Source organism: Hylobates moloch, unplaced genomic scaffold (genome assembly GCF_009828535.3).
Source record: "Hylobates moloch isolate HMO894 unplaced genomic scaffold, HMol_V3 SCAFFOLD_14, whole genome shotgun sequence".
Classification (NCBI taxonomy): domain Eukaryota; kingdom Metazoa; phylum Chordata; class Mammalia; order Primates; family Hylobatidae; genus Hylobates; species Hylobates moloch.
The window spans coordinates 12,640,114-12,658,101 of NW_026652289.1; the positions used below are offsets into that span (position 1 = coordinate 12,640,114).

General features: G+C 46.2%; 1 protein-coding gene and 1 long non-coding RNA gene across 3 annotated transcripts in view; one reads left to right on the top strand and one right to left on the bottom strand.

Annotated features, from left to right (window-relative positions):
- Positions 1 to 1,948: 1,948 nt before the first annotated feature.
- Positions 1,949 to 15,861, top strand: LOC131381132 (uncharacterized). The gene is made up of 4 exons (XR_009209615.1): positions 1,949 to 2,102; positions 8,250 to 8,333; positions 11,096 to 11,300; positions 15,392 to 15,861. It is a non-coding gene; the product is annotated as an uncharacterized LOC131381132 (long non-coding RNA).
- The window catches only part of IFNGR2 (interferon gamma receptor 2), a 37,268-nt gene continuing 29,924 nt past the window's right edge, over positions 10,645 to 17,988 (bottom strand). For both annotated transcript variants that reach the window (XM_058427370.1, XM_032176302.2), the window contains 3 exons: positions 15,857 to 16,016; positions 15,323 to 15,480; positions 10,645 to 11,355 (listed from right to left, as the gene is read on the bottom strand). In XM_058427370.1, the coding sequence (XP_058283353.1) occupies positions 11,221 to 11,355; positions 15,323 to 15,480; positions 15,857 to 16,016 (453 nt within the window). In that variant the 3' untranslated portion in view covers positions 10,645 to 11,220. The remainder of the gene's footprint in view (positions 11,356 to 15,322; positions 15,481 to 15,856; positions 16,017 to 17,988) is intronic.

A 17,988-nucleotide genomic window follows, 5' to 3' on the forward strand; every position in this document is an offset into this window, starting at 1 on the left:
TAGCTGGGGCTAGAGGTGCAAGCCACCACACTAGGCTTGAAAAACACGTTTTTAAAATTCTGTAAAGTTCTTTTCTTTCTTAGAGTTTTTTCTTTTTTAAGTGTGTCTTTAGGAGGAAGGTGTCAATTATGTGGTGTTTTCTGTTACTGAGACTTGGAAATTTATCTCCTGAAACATGTTGAAAAATGTAATTTGGGGCCAGGCACAGCGGCTCTCGCCTCTACTCCCAGTACTTTGGGAGTCCGAGGCGGGCAGATTACTTGAGGTCAGGAGTTCGAGATCAGCCTGGCCAACATGGTGAAACCTGTCTCTACTAAAAATACAAAAAATTAGCCAAGTATGGTGGCGCATGCCTGTAATCCCAGCTACTTGGGAGGCTGAGGCAGGAGAATTGCTTGAGCCCAGGAGGCAGAGGCTGCAGTGAGCTGAGATCAAGCCACTGTACTCCAGTGTGGGCAACAGAGCAACACTCTGTCTCAAAAAAGAAGAAAAATGTAATTTGGGGAAACTGCTGCTATGGTGGCTTTAGAATAGATAGAACACAGGGAATTAACAAAAGGAGAGGAAAATGTTTAGGTGTGGGCATGGCTGGCTTTGGGAAAAGGCTGTGGCCAGCCTGATTATGGGGAATAAAAATGGTGGCAGGAGAGCACAGCAGGAAGAATTCTTCCAATTGCGTTGTTACTAGACAATTCCGGTTTGGGCGCTGGGATTCTTGGAGGCCTATGGATTTAAGTTTAGGTTGGTTTACTTCTCCCTTATTCCCTTATTCTGGCACTGCCACTTATTAGCTATTTGACTGCAAGACTGTTTCCCTGTCTGTAAGTATGTTTGAGAATCAATCTGAGGAAATGCTTAACATAGTTCCTGGACATAGTAAGTGATTCACACAAGTAGGCTTTTTTTTTTCCTTTTTTTTTTTTTTTTTTTTTTTTTTTTTTTTTTTTTTTTTTTTTTTTTTGAGACAGAGTCTCACTCACTCTGTCATCCAGGCTGGAGTGCAGTGGCTCACTGCAACCTCAGCCTCCTGGGTTCAAGCCATTCTCGTGCCTTGGCCTCCCAAGTAACTGGGATTGTAGGCACGTGCCACCACGCCTGGCTAATTGTTTTTGTATTTTTAGTAGAGATGGGGTTTTGCCATGTTGGCCAGGCTGGTCTCAAACTTCTGACCTCAAGCAATCCGCCAGCCTGGGCCTCCAAAAGTGCAGGGAATTACAGGCGCTGCGCCCGGCATTTCTTATGATGACTTTAGAAGGGATGTTTCCTTTCTCATCTGATGACTTTTTAGCTTTTTGCCACAAGGTGGCATGCCATGCTAAGAAAAACAAGACTTCCAAGCCTGCCAGAGCAGGCTTTATCACACCTTAAGTAATTTTATGTAGGGTTTTGGATAGCAGTAAATGTCTCTTCAATTCTTTTAGCTGTGGCAGATATGATATTTTAAATTTCTTTAAGTATGGCAGGACAGGCTGCCTAGACCCTCATGGATTATGCCAGTGTAGAGAGCGCTGGGTCTTTGATTTGGGGAGCATGTTGACCTCTTCCCCACCGCAGAGGTCTAGACATAAAACCAGAGAGCTCTCCAAAAAGGATGTAAATTGTGCTCTTTTCCAGCAGCAGTTTCTGTGTGTGGTTTTTTTTTTTTTTTTTTTTTTTGAGACTGGGTCTCACTCTGTCACCCTCCACCTCCCAGGCTCAAGCGATCCTTCCGAGCTCAAGCGATCCTCCCACCTCAGCCTTCCAAGTAGCTCAGACTACAGGTGCATGCCACTACATCCTGGCTAATTGTTAATGTTTTGTAGAGTTGGGGTTTCACCATGTTACCCAAGCTGGTCTCGAACTCCAGGGCTCAAAGGATCTGCCTACCTCAGCCTCCTAAAGTGCTGGGATTACAGGTATGAGCCACTGCACCCAGCCAGCAGTTTCTTCTCTTTCTTTTTCTTTTGCTTTTTTTTTTGTAAAGAAATGGAGTCTCACTATTTTACCCAGGCTGGAGTGCAGTGGCTTTCACAGGCATGATCATTGCACACTTCGACCTGGAACTCCTGAGCTCAAGTGACCCTCCAGCCTCAGCCTCCCAAGTAGCTGGGACTATAGTACAGGTCTGTACTCCAACGGTTTCTACTCCTGGTGCCAAAAACATTATTCAGTGTGATCAACGTACTTCCCTCCCACCATGGAAGTTGTGAGTTTAGAAATTAACCTTTTTTTTTTTTTTTTTTTGAGACAGGGTCTGGCTCTGTCACCCAGGCTGGAATGCAGTGGTGTGAGCTTGGCTCACTGCAACTTCTGCCTCCTAGGCTCAAGAGATCCTCTCACCTCAGCCTCCTGAGTAGGTTGGACTACAGATGCACCCACCATGCCTGGCTAATTGTATTTTTTGTGGAGACATGGTTTCACCATGTTGCCCAGATTGGTCTGGAGCTCCTGAGCTCAAGTAATCTGCTCACCTCAACCTCCCAAAGTGCTAGGATTACAGGCATGAGCCACTGCGCCCAGCCTGAGATTAACTTTTTATGTTGAAATTACATCAGACTTACCAGGAGAATTATAAAAATAGCACAAAGAGGCCAGGCATGGTGGCTCATGCCTATAATCTCAGTGCTTTGGGAGGCCAAGGTGGGCGGATCACCGGAGGTCAGGAGTTCAAGACCAGCTTGGCCAACATGGTGAAATCCCATCTCTACTAAAAATACAAAGATTAGCTGGGCGTAGTGGCAAGTGCCTATAATTCCAGCTACTTGGGAGGCTGAGGCAGGAGAATCGCTTGAACCCAGGAGGCGGTAGTTGCAGTGAGCCAAGACCCTGCCATTGCACTCCAGCCTGGGCGACAGAGTGAAACTCCATTAAAAAAAAAAAAAAAAAAATGCACACAGAATTCCCGTATAACCTTCAGATTCCCAGAAGTTAACATTTTACTACATTTGCTTTGGTCTGTTATTTTAAATGTTTGGCAGCATGTTGCAGATGTGACGCCTGTTTACTTACCCTTGAATCCTGTGTGTATTTCCCCCCAAACATCACTGCAATACGATGCCAAAGTCAGAAAATTAACATTGATACGGTACTTTGTGCCTTATTCAAATTCTTCAGATTACCCCTGTAATGTACTTTATAGTAAAGAAAAAAAACCTTTATTTCTCTGTGGCAGGATCCTGCCTGTGGTCACACACTGCATTTAGTTGTCATATCCCTGCAGTGTCTCTTACATTTGGAATGGTTCTTCAGTCTTTGTCTTCTGTGACTAGGCATTTGGAACTCGAGTGGCTTATGTATCAGGGCTACTAGCAGTTGCTGTGTGCCTTTGTGTTCTGTTTAGGTCAACAGCACCGGTGGGGTTGTGCGGTGCACAGCCTACAGGAATGTACCCATAGCCCCGACTACTGGTGCTCCACATATTTTAGTAGTTAGCGTGGGGCTGGCCACTTGAGAAGTGTCTGGATCTGGAGGACACTTGAAGGTACTCACAGTTGTACTAAGGGTCACAGCAAAATTTCAGAAAGTAAATAAGAAACACATTAGTTTGATTGATTAATTGAATTTTATGCCAGGCAAAATTTTGTACCTGCCCATCTCCAAGGACCTCAGGGTCCTCCTGCCTGGACTTACCAGCTCTTTAAGGGTTTGACCCTCTCTTAGGCTTTTCAGATACAAAAATACTCTTATAACCCACAGAGAATAGATCAGATATTTTTTATTCACCTGAATGTAGAAATGAAATGAGTTGAATTAATATTTACAGTTATTATACATTGTTACTCATACCACTATTTAATTTCAAGGAAAATCATTAGTATCATATGTTGTGCTTTTTGTTTTGTTTTGTTTTGTTTTTTTGTTTTTTTTTTGAGACAGAGTCTCTGTTCGCCCAGGCTGGAGTGCAGTGGCACGATCTTGCTCACTGCAACCTCTGCCTCCCAGGTTCAAGCAATTCTCATGCCTCAGCCTCCTGAGTAGCTGGAACTATAGGTGTGCACCACCATGCCTGGCTAATTTTTGTATTTTTAGTAGAGACGGGGTTTCTCCATGTTGGCCAGGCTGGTCTCGAACTCCTGACCTGTTATTTTAAATGTTTGGCAGCATGTTGCAGATGTGACGCCTGTTTACTTACCCTTGAATCCTGTGTGTATTTCCCCCCAAACATCACTGCAATACGATGCCAAAGTCAGAAAATTAACATTGATATGGTACTTTGTGCCTTATTCAAATTCTTCAGATTACCCCTGTAACGTACTTTATAGTAAAGAAAAAAGTGATCTGCCTGCCTCGGCCTCCCAAAGTGCTGGGATTACAGGCGTGAGCCAGCGCACCTGGCCACATATCATTTGATGTTTATGTTGTAGCTAGGTATATGAATGTAAAGTAACCCTGAGGGTCTGCCCCCCTCCTCTTTTTTTGATAACTGAGGGGCCCAGAGAAGCGAGTGCTGCATGTATTTCTACAATGGGATGAATTTTTAGGCTATCATTTTTTAGGAATGTCTAGGTGTCATTCCTAGAACATCTTCCTAGAGCATTGGCAAGTTGCCCTGACCAGAGTCCTCTCCTTAGCAACGGGCGGCTCTGAGGCCCCAGGTCCCAAGTACCCACTCTGACCAGTTTCCATACCCTCCCAAGCGTAGCCAGCTGTTTTCCCTCACCACAGACTGGAAACAAGGAGAAAGACATCACTTTCACTTCATTCCCATGGGACAGTCCTTGAGTCTCAGGGGAGGCTGGGAGCGGCAGTGAAGGGCAGGGAGGCGTGACTGCATCTCCGGAAAATGCTGGGGTGGAGTCTCACTTCTCACCAAACAGAAGGATAGCTGGGGATGTTCTCGTCTCAAATAGAGACTATTTGGCAAACAGCAAATATATTTTGAAGGGCTCTGGGTGCCTCAGAGATGTGACTGCATAGTGTGGAAGTTGTCAGAATCAAAATGGAGTCACTTGTGCTTCAAACAAACAAACAAAAAATGCTGACAAATAGAGCTGGGGAAGGCCATGAAGGATTCTCATGCAAAAATGCTTGATAACAAAAATGATCACAAGGCCGGGTGTGGTGGCTCATGCCTGTAATCCCAGCACTAAAGAAGGCCGAGGCAGGTGGATCACTTGAGGTCAGGAGTTCGAGACCAGCCTGGGCAACATGGCAAAATCCCGTCTCTACTAAAAATACAAAAAATTAGCCAGGCATGGTGGCAGGTGCCTGTAGTCCCAGCTACTAAGGAGGCTGAGACAGGAGAATTTCTTGAATCTGGGAGGCAGAAGTTGCAGTGAGCTGTGATTGCATCACTGCTCTTCAGCTTGGGTGACAGGGCAAGACTCTGTCTCTAAATAAATAAATAAATAAAAATGATTACAAAAGACTGCAAAAATCTCAAGCTTGCACAAAGCCCTTCACAGCCTTACACAAAAAACACTTTTATGAAGATATCTGCCCAACAACTGCCTTTCTAACCTTGGAATGGCATCCCCCTTGCTATTGATCCTTATAGCCAAGGATAATTATCTTAAAACAATGATCTAATACTCATTTTTCCTTTAAGAACCTTTGTTTTCCTTCACCTGCCTAAATGTGTACATAGTTTACTCTGGCAGTGTTCCCCTTGTAATACCCTATTCCCAAATCAGTATCATTTTTTTTCAGAGAGCCTCTCTCTGTTGTGGCGCTTCAAAGACATAGTGACCATAGTGACTATGCAGGCTTCTTTAAATGTTATGTACCAAGAAGTCCTTTTTTTTGAGACAGATTCTTGCTCCGTTGCCCAGGTTGAGGTGCAGTGGTGCCATCTTGGCTTATTGCAATGTCCACCTTGTGGGTTCAACCGATTCTCCTGCCTCAGCCTCCTGAATAGCTGGGATTACAGGCACCTGCCACCACGCTGGGCTGATTTTTGTATTTTTAGTAGAGATGGGGTTTCACCATGTTGGCCAGACTGGTCTTGAACTCCTGACCTCAGGTGATCCGCTCACCTGAGCCTCCCAAAATGCTGGGATTACAGGTGTGAGCCGCCGTGCCCTGCCAGACGTCCATTTTATGTGATTTAAACACTATGGACAGAGACGTTATTTTATTTTGTTATGTTATGTTATGTTTTATTGTTTTTCGAGACAGAGTCTTGCTGTGTCACCCAGGTGGAGGGCAGTGGTGTGATCTCGGCTCACTGCAACCTCTGCCTCCCAGGTTCAAGTGATTCTCCTGCCTCAGCCTCCTGAGTAGCTGGGATTACAGGCACACATCACCACGCCCGGCTAATTTTTGTATTTTTAGTAGGGACGGGGTTTCGCCATGTTGGTCAGGCTGGTCTCAAACTCCTGACCTCATGATCCCTCCTGCCTCAGCCTCCCAAAGTTCTGAGATTACAAGTGTGAGCCCCCGCACCCGGCCTATTTTATTATTTTTGAGACAGAGTCTCGCTCTGTCACCAGGCGTGCAGTGGCACGATCTCTTCTCACTGCAACCTCTGCATCCCAGGTTCAAGCAATTCTCCTGCCTCAGCCTCCTGAGTAGCTGGGAGTAGAGGCGCATGTCGCCATGCCCAGCTTTTTTTTTTTTTTTTTGTATTTTAGTAGAGACAGGGTTTCACCATGTTGCCCAGGCTGGTCTCAAACTCCTGAGCTCAGGCAATCTGCCCACCTCGGCCTCCCAAAGTGCTAGGATTACAGGCGTGAGTCACCACACCTGGCCAGAGATGTGATGTTAAAAGGTATAAATGTCTCAGAGGCAGATGACCCAAGCCCTGGCTAGGAACTGAGATGTTCCCCAGGAAGGTAATTGCTGAGGGGGAGGCAGCGCTGGTTACTTCAGTGTAGCATATCAGCTGCTGTCCTACGAAGTCTGCCTTCTTTGCCCCTACCATGGCTCCAGCTCCTGCCCTGGGGCTTCCCCTCTCCACCCCCATGCCAATCAGCTCCTCTGAAGCTTCCCACTCCTTCACCTTCTGGGTTCTTTTTATTCTTTTCTTTTTTGAGACGGGGTCTCACTGTGTCACCCAGGCTGGAGTGCAGTGGCATGATCTAGGCTCACTGCAACCTCAGCCTCCCAGGTTCAAGCAATTCCCTTCGCTCAGCCTTCTGAGTAGCTGGGATTACAGGCATGCACCACTATGCCCGGCTAATTTTTGTATTTTTAGTAGAGACGGTGTTTCACCATGTTGGTCAGGCTGGTCTCAAACTCCTGGCCTCAAATGATCTGCCCACCTTGGCCTCCCAAAGGGCTGGGAATACAGATGTGAGCCACTACGCCCAGCTTACCTTCTGGGTTCTAATAAATACTTATGAACACTGAAATTTGAATTTCATACAGTTTTCATGTGTGATGAAATATTCTTCTTTTGACTTTTTCTCTATTCCAAGATGTAAAAGCTATTCTTAGCACACGGGTTTTACAAAAACAGGGAATGGGCTGATTTGGCAAGTAGGTTATGGATTATGCCCTGTCAACGGATGATTTATAAGAGTGCTTCCAACTCAAAAATGTTGATTATGTACTTAGCTCGACTTTATTTTATTTTTCTTGAGACAGAGTCTTGCTCTGTTGCCCAGGCTGGAGTGCAGAGGTGCCATCTCAGCTCACTGCAACCTCTGCTTCTCGGGCTCAAGTGATTCTCCTGCTTCAGCCTCCCAAGTAGCTGGGATTACAGGTGTGAGCCATCACGCCTGGCTAATTTTTGTATTTTTAATAGAAACAGGTTTTTGCCATGTTGGCCAGGCTTGTCTCAAACTCCTGACCTCATGATCCACCCACCTCAGCCTCCCAAAGTGCTCAGATTACAGGTGTGAGCCACTGCGCCTGGCCTTGACTAGTGTAAATACTAATCCCATCAATTAGTCGTTTATTTTACTAAGGAGAATGAGGCATTTCATTTCAGAAAATACTAAGGCTGGGCACAGTGGCTCACACCTGTAATCCCAGCACTTTGGGAGGCTGAGGTGAGCGGATCACCTGAGGTCAGGAGTTCAAGACCAGCCTGACCAACATGGTGAAACCCCCATCTCTACTAAAAATACAAAAATTAGCTGGGTGTGGTGGCGTGCACCTGTAATCCTAGCTACTCTGGAGGCTGAGGCACAAAAATCGCTTGAACCTGGAAGGTGGAGGTTGCAGTGAACTGAGATTGTGCCACTGCACTCCAGCCTGGGCAACAGGGTGAGACTCTGTCTCTAAATAAATAAATAAACAGGGTGGCACAGACGCACTTACCCTAACAGAGTTGATCTGCCCTCTGTCCTGCTGGGCTCAAACTCTTTCCTGTTCTTCTGCTATAGATGTATCCTCCACTCCTCGCTGGGCACTATCCTGCTGCCCAACAGAAGCAGCTCTTCTGTCTCCGATTTCCTGAACGGTCGAAGGTAAGTCTTTACAATTCCTGTCTACAACCTCTTCCTCCAAACTTGTCTACTTAAGGTGCACCTAATGCATACAACAGATGCTTCACAGGAAGACTTGCGTGCATGGGGTGGGAGTTGGCCTTGTTTTTCTAACTCTTGCCACTGCAGACAGCACGGTACACAATACTTAAGAGAGCCACTTTTGCCGGGCGCGGTGGCTCATGCCTGTAATCTCAACCCTTTGGGAGGCCAAGGCGGGTGGATCACGAGGCCAGGAGTTCGAGACCAGCCTGGCCAACATGGTGAAACCCCATCTCTACTAAAAATACAAAATTAGCCAGGCTTAGTGGTGCATGCCTGTAATCCCAGCTATTTGGGAGGTTGAGGCAGGAGAATTGTTCGAACCTTGGGAGGTGGAGGTTTCAGTGAGCCAAGATCGTGCCACTGCACTCCAGCCTGGGCGACAGAGCGAGACTCTGTCTCAAAAAAAAAAAAGAAAAAAAAGTTAGCCACTTTCTTACCAGCAGTACAGGGCCCCAACGGAGGGAAAGAAGGTGGCTCCATCGACTAGTGCTAGAAGCTTCATAAAGCTCCAGGTATTGTCACCTCTTCCCATTGTCAAGACAGGGCTACCGGCAGGGCTTCTTCCTAAAGCAGCGTGACGGCAGCTGTGGCCCTTTGCGTGGGAGATGGGATGAATCTACACATCCATTTTCCAAATGGGAAGAGTCATGTGAATGGATTTTTATTTTTTATTTATTTTTATTATTATTTTTGAAACAGTCTCACTCTGTCACTAGGCTGGAGTACAGTGGTGCGATCTCGGCTCACTGCAACCTCCGCCTCCTGGGTTCAAGAGATTCTCCTGCCTCAGCCTCCCGAGTAGCTGGGACTACAGGTGTGCACCACCACGCCCAGATAATTTTTGTGTTTTTAGTAGAGACAGGGTTTCACCATGTTGGTCAGGATGGTCTCGATCTCTTGACCTCGTTATCTACCTGCCCTGGCCTCCCAAAGTGCTGGGAATACAGGTATGAGCCACCATGCCTGGCCTATTTTTTATTTTTTTTTTGAGATGGAGTCTCACTCTGTTGCCCAGGCTGGAGTGCAGTGGCACAATCTCGGCTCACTGCAACCTCCCAGGCTCAAGCAATTCCCTGCCTTAGCCTCCCATGTAGCTGGGATTACAGGTGCCTGCCACCACACTCAGCTAATTTTTGTGCTTTTAGTAGAGACAGGGTTTCACCATGTTGGCCAGGCTGGTCTCGAACTCCTGATCTCAGGTGATCTGCCTGCCTCGGCCTTCCAAAGTGTTGGGATTACAGGTGTGAGCCACCATGCCCAGCCTATAAATGGATTTTAAATACATATCCTTTGAACAACAGAGCCCGACAATACTGACACAATCAGATGACTTGCATGCTCAGTGGATAACACTACTATTGATTAATCAGTTAATTCTCTTTATTGCCCACAAATCCCTGCCTTGGTCAACACAGTGTGACTTGTCACATATAAATGAAGTGCTAATGTGCCTTCTGCAAATCCCCCTTATAACTTTTATATTTTTGAGACAGGGTCTCTCTTTCTGTGTTGCCAAGGCTGGAATGTAGTGGTGTAATCATTGCTCATTGCAGCCTTGAACTCCTAACTCCTAGGCTCAAATGATCCTCTGGTCTGAGCCTCATGAGTAGCTGGGACTATGGGTGTACACCACCACAACTAGCTAATTTTTTATTTTTTGTGAAAACAAGGTCTCACTATGTTGCCCAGGCTGTTCTCAAACTCCTGGCCTCAAGCGATCCTCCCATCTTGACCTCCCAAAGTGCTGGGATTACAGGCATGAGCCACCATGCCCAGCCCTTTTTTTTTGAGATAGGGTCTCGCTCTGTCTCCCACGCTGTGCTGTGGCATCATTTCGGCTCATGGTGACCTCCGCCTCCCAGGCTAAAGCATCCTCCCACTTTAGCCTCTCAAGTAGCTGGGACTACAGGTGTATGTCATCATGCCTGGCTGATTTTTGCATTTTTCATAGAGACAGGGTTTCACCATGTTGCCCAGGCGGGTCTAGAACTCCTGGCCTCAAGTGATCCACCCACCTCAACCTCCCAAAGTGCTGGGATTACAGGCGTGGGCCACCACACTAGGCCCTGGCCTTCTTTATAACCTTTAGAGGATCAAGTGACATCCATAGGAAGTGTTTGCTGAGTTCCCGTGAGGCCTCAGTAGCTCTAGCAGGTGTTATTTAAGAAAAAACAAGTTTAGATTGAGTAATTTTAAAAAGCTGAAATTCTGCAGAAAATAGGCTACAATAAAGAAAAGACTTCACATAGACTTTAAAAAACATGCACCATACCATCTTTTATTTCTAGTTTAAAAACAAAATCTTAAATTACTAGGAGTATATTTACAAGATTAATTACATTTTAAGCCAGCACACCATGGACATACATGAAGGGCCACTCAGTGTCCCTCGCTGGGACAGGCTGGGACAGGTTGTGTGACCTGCCCGAGGGGCTCTGGCTCATTTGCCAAAGTCAAGAAAAAGACCAGGTCTTCTGACTGCTCAGCCCAACCAATAATGAAAAAAGTATCAGAGATGTGTCATATCCATTTTGCTAACAAGCAATTACATGGCTTTTTAGTGTTTAAGAGAAGCCTTAATTTTCCTGGGATATCTCCGTAGAATCATTCTGGAAACTTGTTTGATTTTGAAAATTCTTCAAGAAGAAAAAAACAAAACTTGTCACCCCCATGAGACCTGCTGTCTCTCATGTCTGCAGGGACAGGCCTTTTGGAGGCAGGAAAAGGGAATACTGGTCTCTGGAAAGTCCAGACAGAACTCCGGCAGCTCTGATGGCTCGATGATCTCTTCCAGGGAGCCGGTGGGCTAGACCCATGCTTTGGTTCAAAGTGTTTGGAGAACATCTTCTTGCTCCTTTTCTGGAAATGAGATAATGGATACAGAGTCCCAGACATCATCCTTTGGTGAGCTGTCCTTGTCCAAGGCCTCTAAGATGGGCTGAGTTGGGTCCTTTAAATACTTGAGGAGGTTGGAAAGCAAAATTGTAATTAGTTTACCAGTTCAATATACCAGACCTTTTAACTTTAGTTTTTTTCTTTTTTTTTTTTTTTGAGATGGAGTCTCACTCTGTCACCTAGGCTGGAGTGCAGTGGTGTGATCCCAGCTCACTGCAACCTCTGCTTCCCGGGTTCAAGCGATTCTCCTGCCTCAACCCTCTGAGTAGCTGGGACTACAGGTGCCCACCACTTCGCCTCGGCTAATTTTGTATTTTTAGTAGAGACAGGGTTTCATCATGTTGGCCAGGTTGGTCTCAAACTCCTGACTGCAAATGATCCACCCACCTCAGCCTCCCAAAGTGCTGGGATTACAGGCGTGAGCCACTACACCTGGCCTACTGTAGTTTTAATTGGTATAGTTGTTATTTTATTCAGATATAAGTTGATTCTGTCCACCAATGACATAACTTCTTTTTTTTTTCCAACAATGAAACAACTTTTTTTTTTTTTTGAGACGGAGTTTCACGTTCTTGCCCAGGCTGGAGTGCAATGACACAATCTCGGCTCACTGCAACCTCTGCCTCCCAGGTTCAAGTGATTCCTCTGCCTCAGCCTCCCAAGTAGCTGGGATTACAGGCATGCACCACCACACCCTGCTAATTTTGTATTTTTAGTAGAGACGGGGTTTCTCCATGTTGGTCAGGCTGTCTCGAACTCCCAACCTCAGGTGATCCGCCCACCTCGGCCTCCCAAAGTGCTGGGATTACAGGTGTGAGCCACTGCACCCAGCAACAATTTTTTGTTGTCATTGTTGAGTCAGTCTCTCTTTCGCCCAGGCTGGAGTGCAGTGGCGCGATCTCGGCTCACTGCAACTTCCGCCTCCCGGGTTCAAGCAATTCTCCTGCCTCAGCCTCCCAAGTAGCTAGGATTGCAGGCATGTACCACCACGGCTGACTAATTTTTTTTTTTTTCTTGAGACAGAGTCTTGCTCTGTTGCCAGGCTGGAGTGCAGTGGCGTGATCTCGGCTCACTGCAACCTCTGCCTCCTGGGTTCAAGCGATTCTCCTGCCTCAGCCTCCCAAGTAGCTGGGACTACAGGCGCATGCCACCATGCCTGGGTAACTTTTGTATTTTTAGTAGAGACAGGGTTTCACCATGTTGGCCAGGATGGTCTTGATCTCTTGGCCTCATGATCCACCCACCTCGGCCTCCCAAAGTGCTTGGATTACAGGCATGAGCCACCGCGCCCAGCCAACAACTTCTAATAGTTGAATACTCCTTACCCCTCATCTCAGTAATCACTTTAATACTCATCCCAGGGCTGACCATGTTAATATGCTGAGAGTGTAAAAGGGCAAAACTCAGGAAAAGCAAGTTTCGTTTTTTTCTTCTGATTTTCTGATTGGAAAAAAAGCAAGTTCTTCCTTGCAACCCTCAGTGTAGGCCTGTGGGTTATTAATCTTAAGACGTCTCTAAAATTGTAACCTTTCAGTGAAGAAGGGACTGGGTGCTCTTGTTCAGCTGTGATGTGGAAAAAAGGGGCAAGTTCACAAGCATTGGTCTCAGGCATTCCACCCCTCCCCTCACACCAGCGCACAGCAAGCAGAGAATCTGGGAGGGAGGGCCTTTGGCCTTAACATAAAAAGGGGTGTTTCCCAGCGATTAATTTCTCTTTTGCTCCCGCAGGCTTTAGGCTTAGCCATAGATTCACCAAGTTACCAAGAATCTAGTGTCTAGCTCTTGGAAATGCTGAAAGATACTGAAAGACAATGAGCTTGTAGCTGACTGAAAGAGGAACAAAACCAAAACATGTACCCTTGTGAAACCCCAGAATTATAGGTGAAACATGATTCACTGTTCCCATGTAACTCAGAGACCTTTGGTGGATGTTCTTTATGCTTTCCTAGAAAAGTGAACTGACAGGCCTGTGTTTTCTGTTCATGTCTCAGAGGAATGACTCATAGTATATTTATATTCATGTACTGGGGCTCAGCTGGTAGTTCTACCAGGAGAGAGAGAGATTATTACTGCAAGTAAGATTCTGAGACCTGTTAGGAGCTGTGATTTTGTGACAGTATTAACCAAGGAGATTCTAGTAGGGAATCTGTAACTGCCTATGTACCTACAATACATCATGGCAGATGAAGGAACAAGTGACTGGGGTTCTTTCTGAAAGTGCCGCTATGTTTCTGCAGACTTGGACCTTATCTAACATCTGTTCATCCCACATGTAACCGAGTAACATTCTGTTTCCAACACCTTTACTCTGGGTTTACCCAAGAATAATGTGAAGCCTCCAGAAGCAAATGCTTTTTATTTAATTTATTTTATTTTTTTGAGCTGGAGTCTTGCTCTGCCACCCAGGCTAAAGTGCTATGGTGCGATCTTGGCTCACTGTAACTTCCACCTCCTGGGTTCAAGCAATTCTCCTGCTTCAGCCTCTCATGTAGCTGGGATTATAGGTGCCCATCACCACACCCGGCTAATTTTTGTATTTTTAGTAGAGACAGGGTTTCACCATGTTGGCCAGGCTGGTCTTGAACTCCTGACCTCAGGTGATCTGCCCACCTTGGCCTCCCCAAGTGCTGGGATTACAGGTGTGGGTCACTGCGCCCGGCTGCAAATGCTTTTTAAATGTTCTTCTCTCAGCTCACCTCTGATCCCCAAAATGTCCTGACCGTGTCCTCAGAAGGCCCAGTGGCCTCACAGAGCCTCAGGGGGCTGGGGTTATGCAGGAAAATAAAGACTTTCCACAAGACCCAAGCTGCTGTTCTTTCTCAAGTCTTTTCAAATATTAGCAATACCCACTGGGCAATGGGTGCACGGGGCCTGGCACTCACAGCTCTGGGTGTTGACTCTCCCTTAGGGCCCTCCTAAGCACCCTGTGGGCCTCAAAGCTCAAGCTCACTGTCTCCACCGCCTTCACGTCCTCCAGCCAGGTCGCTTCCCTGGCGTATTCTCCAGACAGCAGAGGAGAACTGCTGCCTCAGAGAGGGGCCTACTGCAGCCAATCTCCAGGCCAGGCCAGGCCACCTTTTTGGCCAGCCCCATGCCATTAAAAAAAAAAAAAAAAAAAAAAAAATTGTGGTAAAATACACATAACATAAAATGTACCATCATAACTCTTTTTAGGTGTACATCGGTAGTGCCAAGCACATTCACATTGTGCAATCATGACCACCATCCATCTCCAGAACTCTCTACAGCCCCAGAACTGAAACTCTGGCCCCATTCAACACGAACTTCCCACTTCCCTCCCTCCACCACCACAACCACCATTCTACTTCCTGTCTTTATGGATTTGATGACTCTGGGGACCTCGTTTAAGTGGAAGCAGACAGTATCCTTTTGTGACTGTCCTACTCCACTCAGCATAATGTCCTCAAGGTCCATCCGTGTGGTAGGATATGTCACAATCCCCTTCCTTTCTAAGGCTCAATGATATTCCATTGTATGGAAAGACCATCCATTGATTTATCTATTAATCCTTCAACGACACCGGAGTGCTTCCACCTTCTGGCTGTTGTGAATCGTGTCAATATGAACATGGGTGTACAAACAACCCCATACTATTTTTAACCCAAATCTCTGTGTCCACGGCTTTGCCCACAGCTGCACTCTTAGGGGTTGCCAGGGGCAGTGGGGCCCTTGTGTGTCACCATTAAGATGTCTACGTGGCCGGGCGCAGTGGCTCACGCCTGTAATCCGAGCACTTTGGGAGGCTGAGGTGGGTGGATCACTTTAGGTCAGGAGTTCGAGACCAGTCTGGCCAACATAGCAAAACCCCATCTCTACCAAAAATACAAAAATTAGCAGGCCACGGTGGTGAGCGCTTGTAATACCAGCTACTCAGGAGGCTGAGGCAGGAGAATCGCTTGAACCTGGGAGATGGAGGCTGCAGTGAGCAGAGATTGTACCATGACACTCCAGCCTGGGCAACAGAGCAAGACCCTGTCTCAAAAAAAAAAAAAAAAAGTGTGCACACGTACCTCTTCTATCTGTAACGGGATGCTTGGTGGAGTGTGAAACCAGTATTTAATCAGACCTCTGTATTTCAGGACCAGGAAGAAACAGGCTCCTGCCAGCACCAACAGCAATGAAAATGTTCCCACAGAGATCAGGATGACTTGTTGAAGCTCAGTGGAGGCTAAAACGAGGACACGAAAGTGAACAGAATGATCTTCCCACACACAACACAAACATCAGTTAATGTTCCATCCATGCTGCTTAAAGAGCATTCCTGTCCTAGTAAAATGGGCAAGTCCCCCTACCCCCACCCTCACCTGGTATGCTTACATGAATAGCTAAAGTCAATCCTGTAATGAAATAAAGCAAGCGGTAGCTGTCTGGCAGCCTCCACTACCAGATCTCAGCACAAGCTCATTATTCCTGCAGTTCAGCACTCTCTTCTCACTGGGTCTCCCCACTCCCACCACCCATGACCTCATAAGCATTCCCCGATTTCACTATTGGAGGAGCATTCTTTTCCCAGTTCAGAAAGGACATAAGAAGGTATATTTTACCATCTGCCATTGTTTCGTAGCAAGATGTGTTGCTTAAATGCCCGACTCTAAAGATGTTACTTTTGTTCCAAAGCAGTTGTGCCTGGACTTGTAAACAGTACACTCTGAAGGGTTTTAAGTTATCCAGTGAAATGGAGTTGCTTCTGAAAGGGCCTTTGACCTGTTTTAAAAACATCACAAGCACACATGTAAATGAACACGGCCAAGCTGCCTACATCTTTCCTGATGTTTCCTCAAATTCACTGTGAACATGACAACCAAAGGAGAACAAGATGCCATTTTTAGCGGGTCACTGGCTGGCAGTGGACACATTTTATATGTGAAAATTGGTGTGTTGTGAGGCCAAAGAGGCTGATAGCTTTAGAACTGTGTTTCTGTCTGTGAGGTCTCAGAGTGCCCATTGTAGTAACTAGACTTCAGTAAATTCCAATTTCTAGGATAACCTTTTTCTCCTTTAAAATTAACATTTTGGGCTGGATGGGGTGGCTCACACCTGTAATCCCACCACTTTGGGAGGCCAAGGTGGGCGGATCACCTGAGGTCAGGAGTTAGAGACCAGCCTGGCCAACGTTGCAAAACCCAGTCTCTACTAAAAGTACAAAAATTAGCTGGATGTGGTGGTGCACACCTGTAATCCCAGCTCCATGGGAGGCTGAGGGAGGAGAATCACTTGGACCAGGAGGCAGAGGCTGCAGTGAGCCGAGACTGCACCAGCCTGGATGAAGAGCAAGACTCCATCTCAAAACAAACAAACATTTTGTATTTCTTTCTTTTTTTTTTTTTTTTGACATGGAGTTCCACTCTGTTGCCAGGCTGGATTGCAACGGTGCCACCTCAGCTCACTGCAACCTCTGCCTCCCAGGTTCAAGCAATTCTCCTGCCTCCAGCTCTTGAGTAGCTGGGATTATAGGCACCCACCATCATGTCCGGCTCATTTTTGTATTTTTAGTAGAGACAGGGTTTCACCATGTTGCCCAGGCTGGTCTCGAGCTCCTGACCTCAGGTGATCCACCTGCCTCGGCCTCCCAAAGTGCTGGGATTACAGGCGTGAGCCACCGTGCCTGGCCAACATTTTGTATCTCATGGTTAATCTAGATACCTCAAGTTAGTCAACAGAGAAAAAATTATTCTGGGAAATGTTCCCTTCATTCCCACCCTGCTTCTAGTTTGACCAAAATGTGCTTGATCCTCCTATAGTTTCAGCTAAAATGACCTTAGGGATTTATGTCATCAGGAGACAACTGGACCCTAGACTCTAGGAAGGTTCTGTGTCTCCTCTGCGCATCCCTCTGCTGCCTTGAGCAGACCTTGCTGCCTCCCCACCTGGTCTTCCAGGCAATGGCTCCTGTTGTCCTGGCAAGGTTGTCATTGTCCCATACCAAAGTGGAAAACAGCGATACCCTATTGTGGCAGTATAGGGTTTCTTGCAAAGAACTGTTTTCTAATTTTGAGATACAATATAATCCACTGCAGCCACATGAAATGGTGGTATAACATATGCTTGAAAACATGGGAAGACAAGGCTGCTAAATTGTTAACTGAAAAAAGGCAGATTATTCAAATACAGAACATGTTATTATTTTTTTAAATACAAAAATAGGCCAGGCATGGTGGCTCATGCCTGTAATTCCAGCACTTTGGGAGGCTGAGGTGGGAGGATTACTTGAGCCCAGTAGTTTGAGCTTGGGTAACATAGTGAGACCCCCTCCCTCCGTCTCTACAGAAAATAAAATAATAATAATAATAATAAGCCAGTCATGGTGGTGCATGCCTATAGTCCCAGCTACTCGGGAGGCCAAAGTGGGAGGATGGCTTGAGCCTGGGAATTGGAGGCTACAGTGAGCTATGATTGCACTACTGTACTCCAGCCTGGTCTAAAAAATTAAAATTAAAAAATAAAAATATAAAAATAATTGTATGATCTATGAATAGTAGTATTACTTGATGGTTTTACATTTTCTTTTCTTCTGTTTAATGGTGTTGGACTGCCAGGGCAGAGGAAGACACGATTTTAAGGACAAAAATTCCCTTTGGGTTTATTTCAGCATTCAAATGGAATTCCTAAAATTCAGAATCACAGACTGCAGAAGAGCTAACGTAACAGGCCTAACACTAATGCCCTTAGAAGGGCC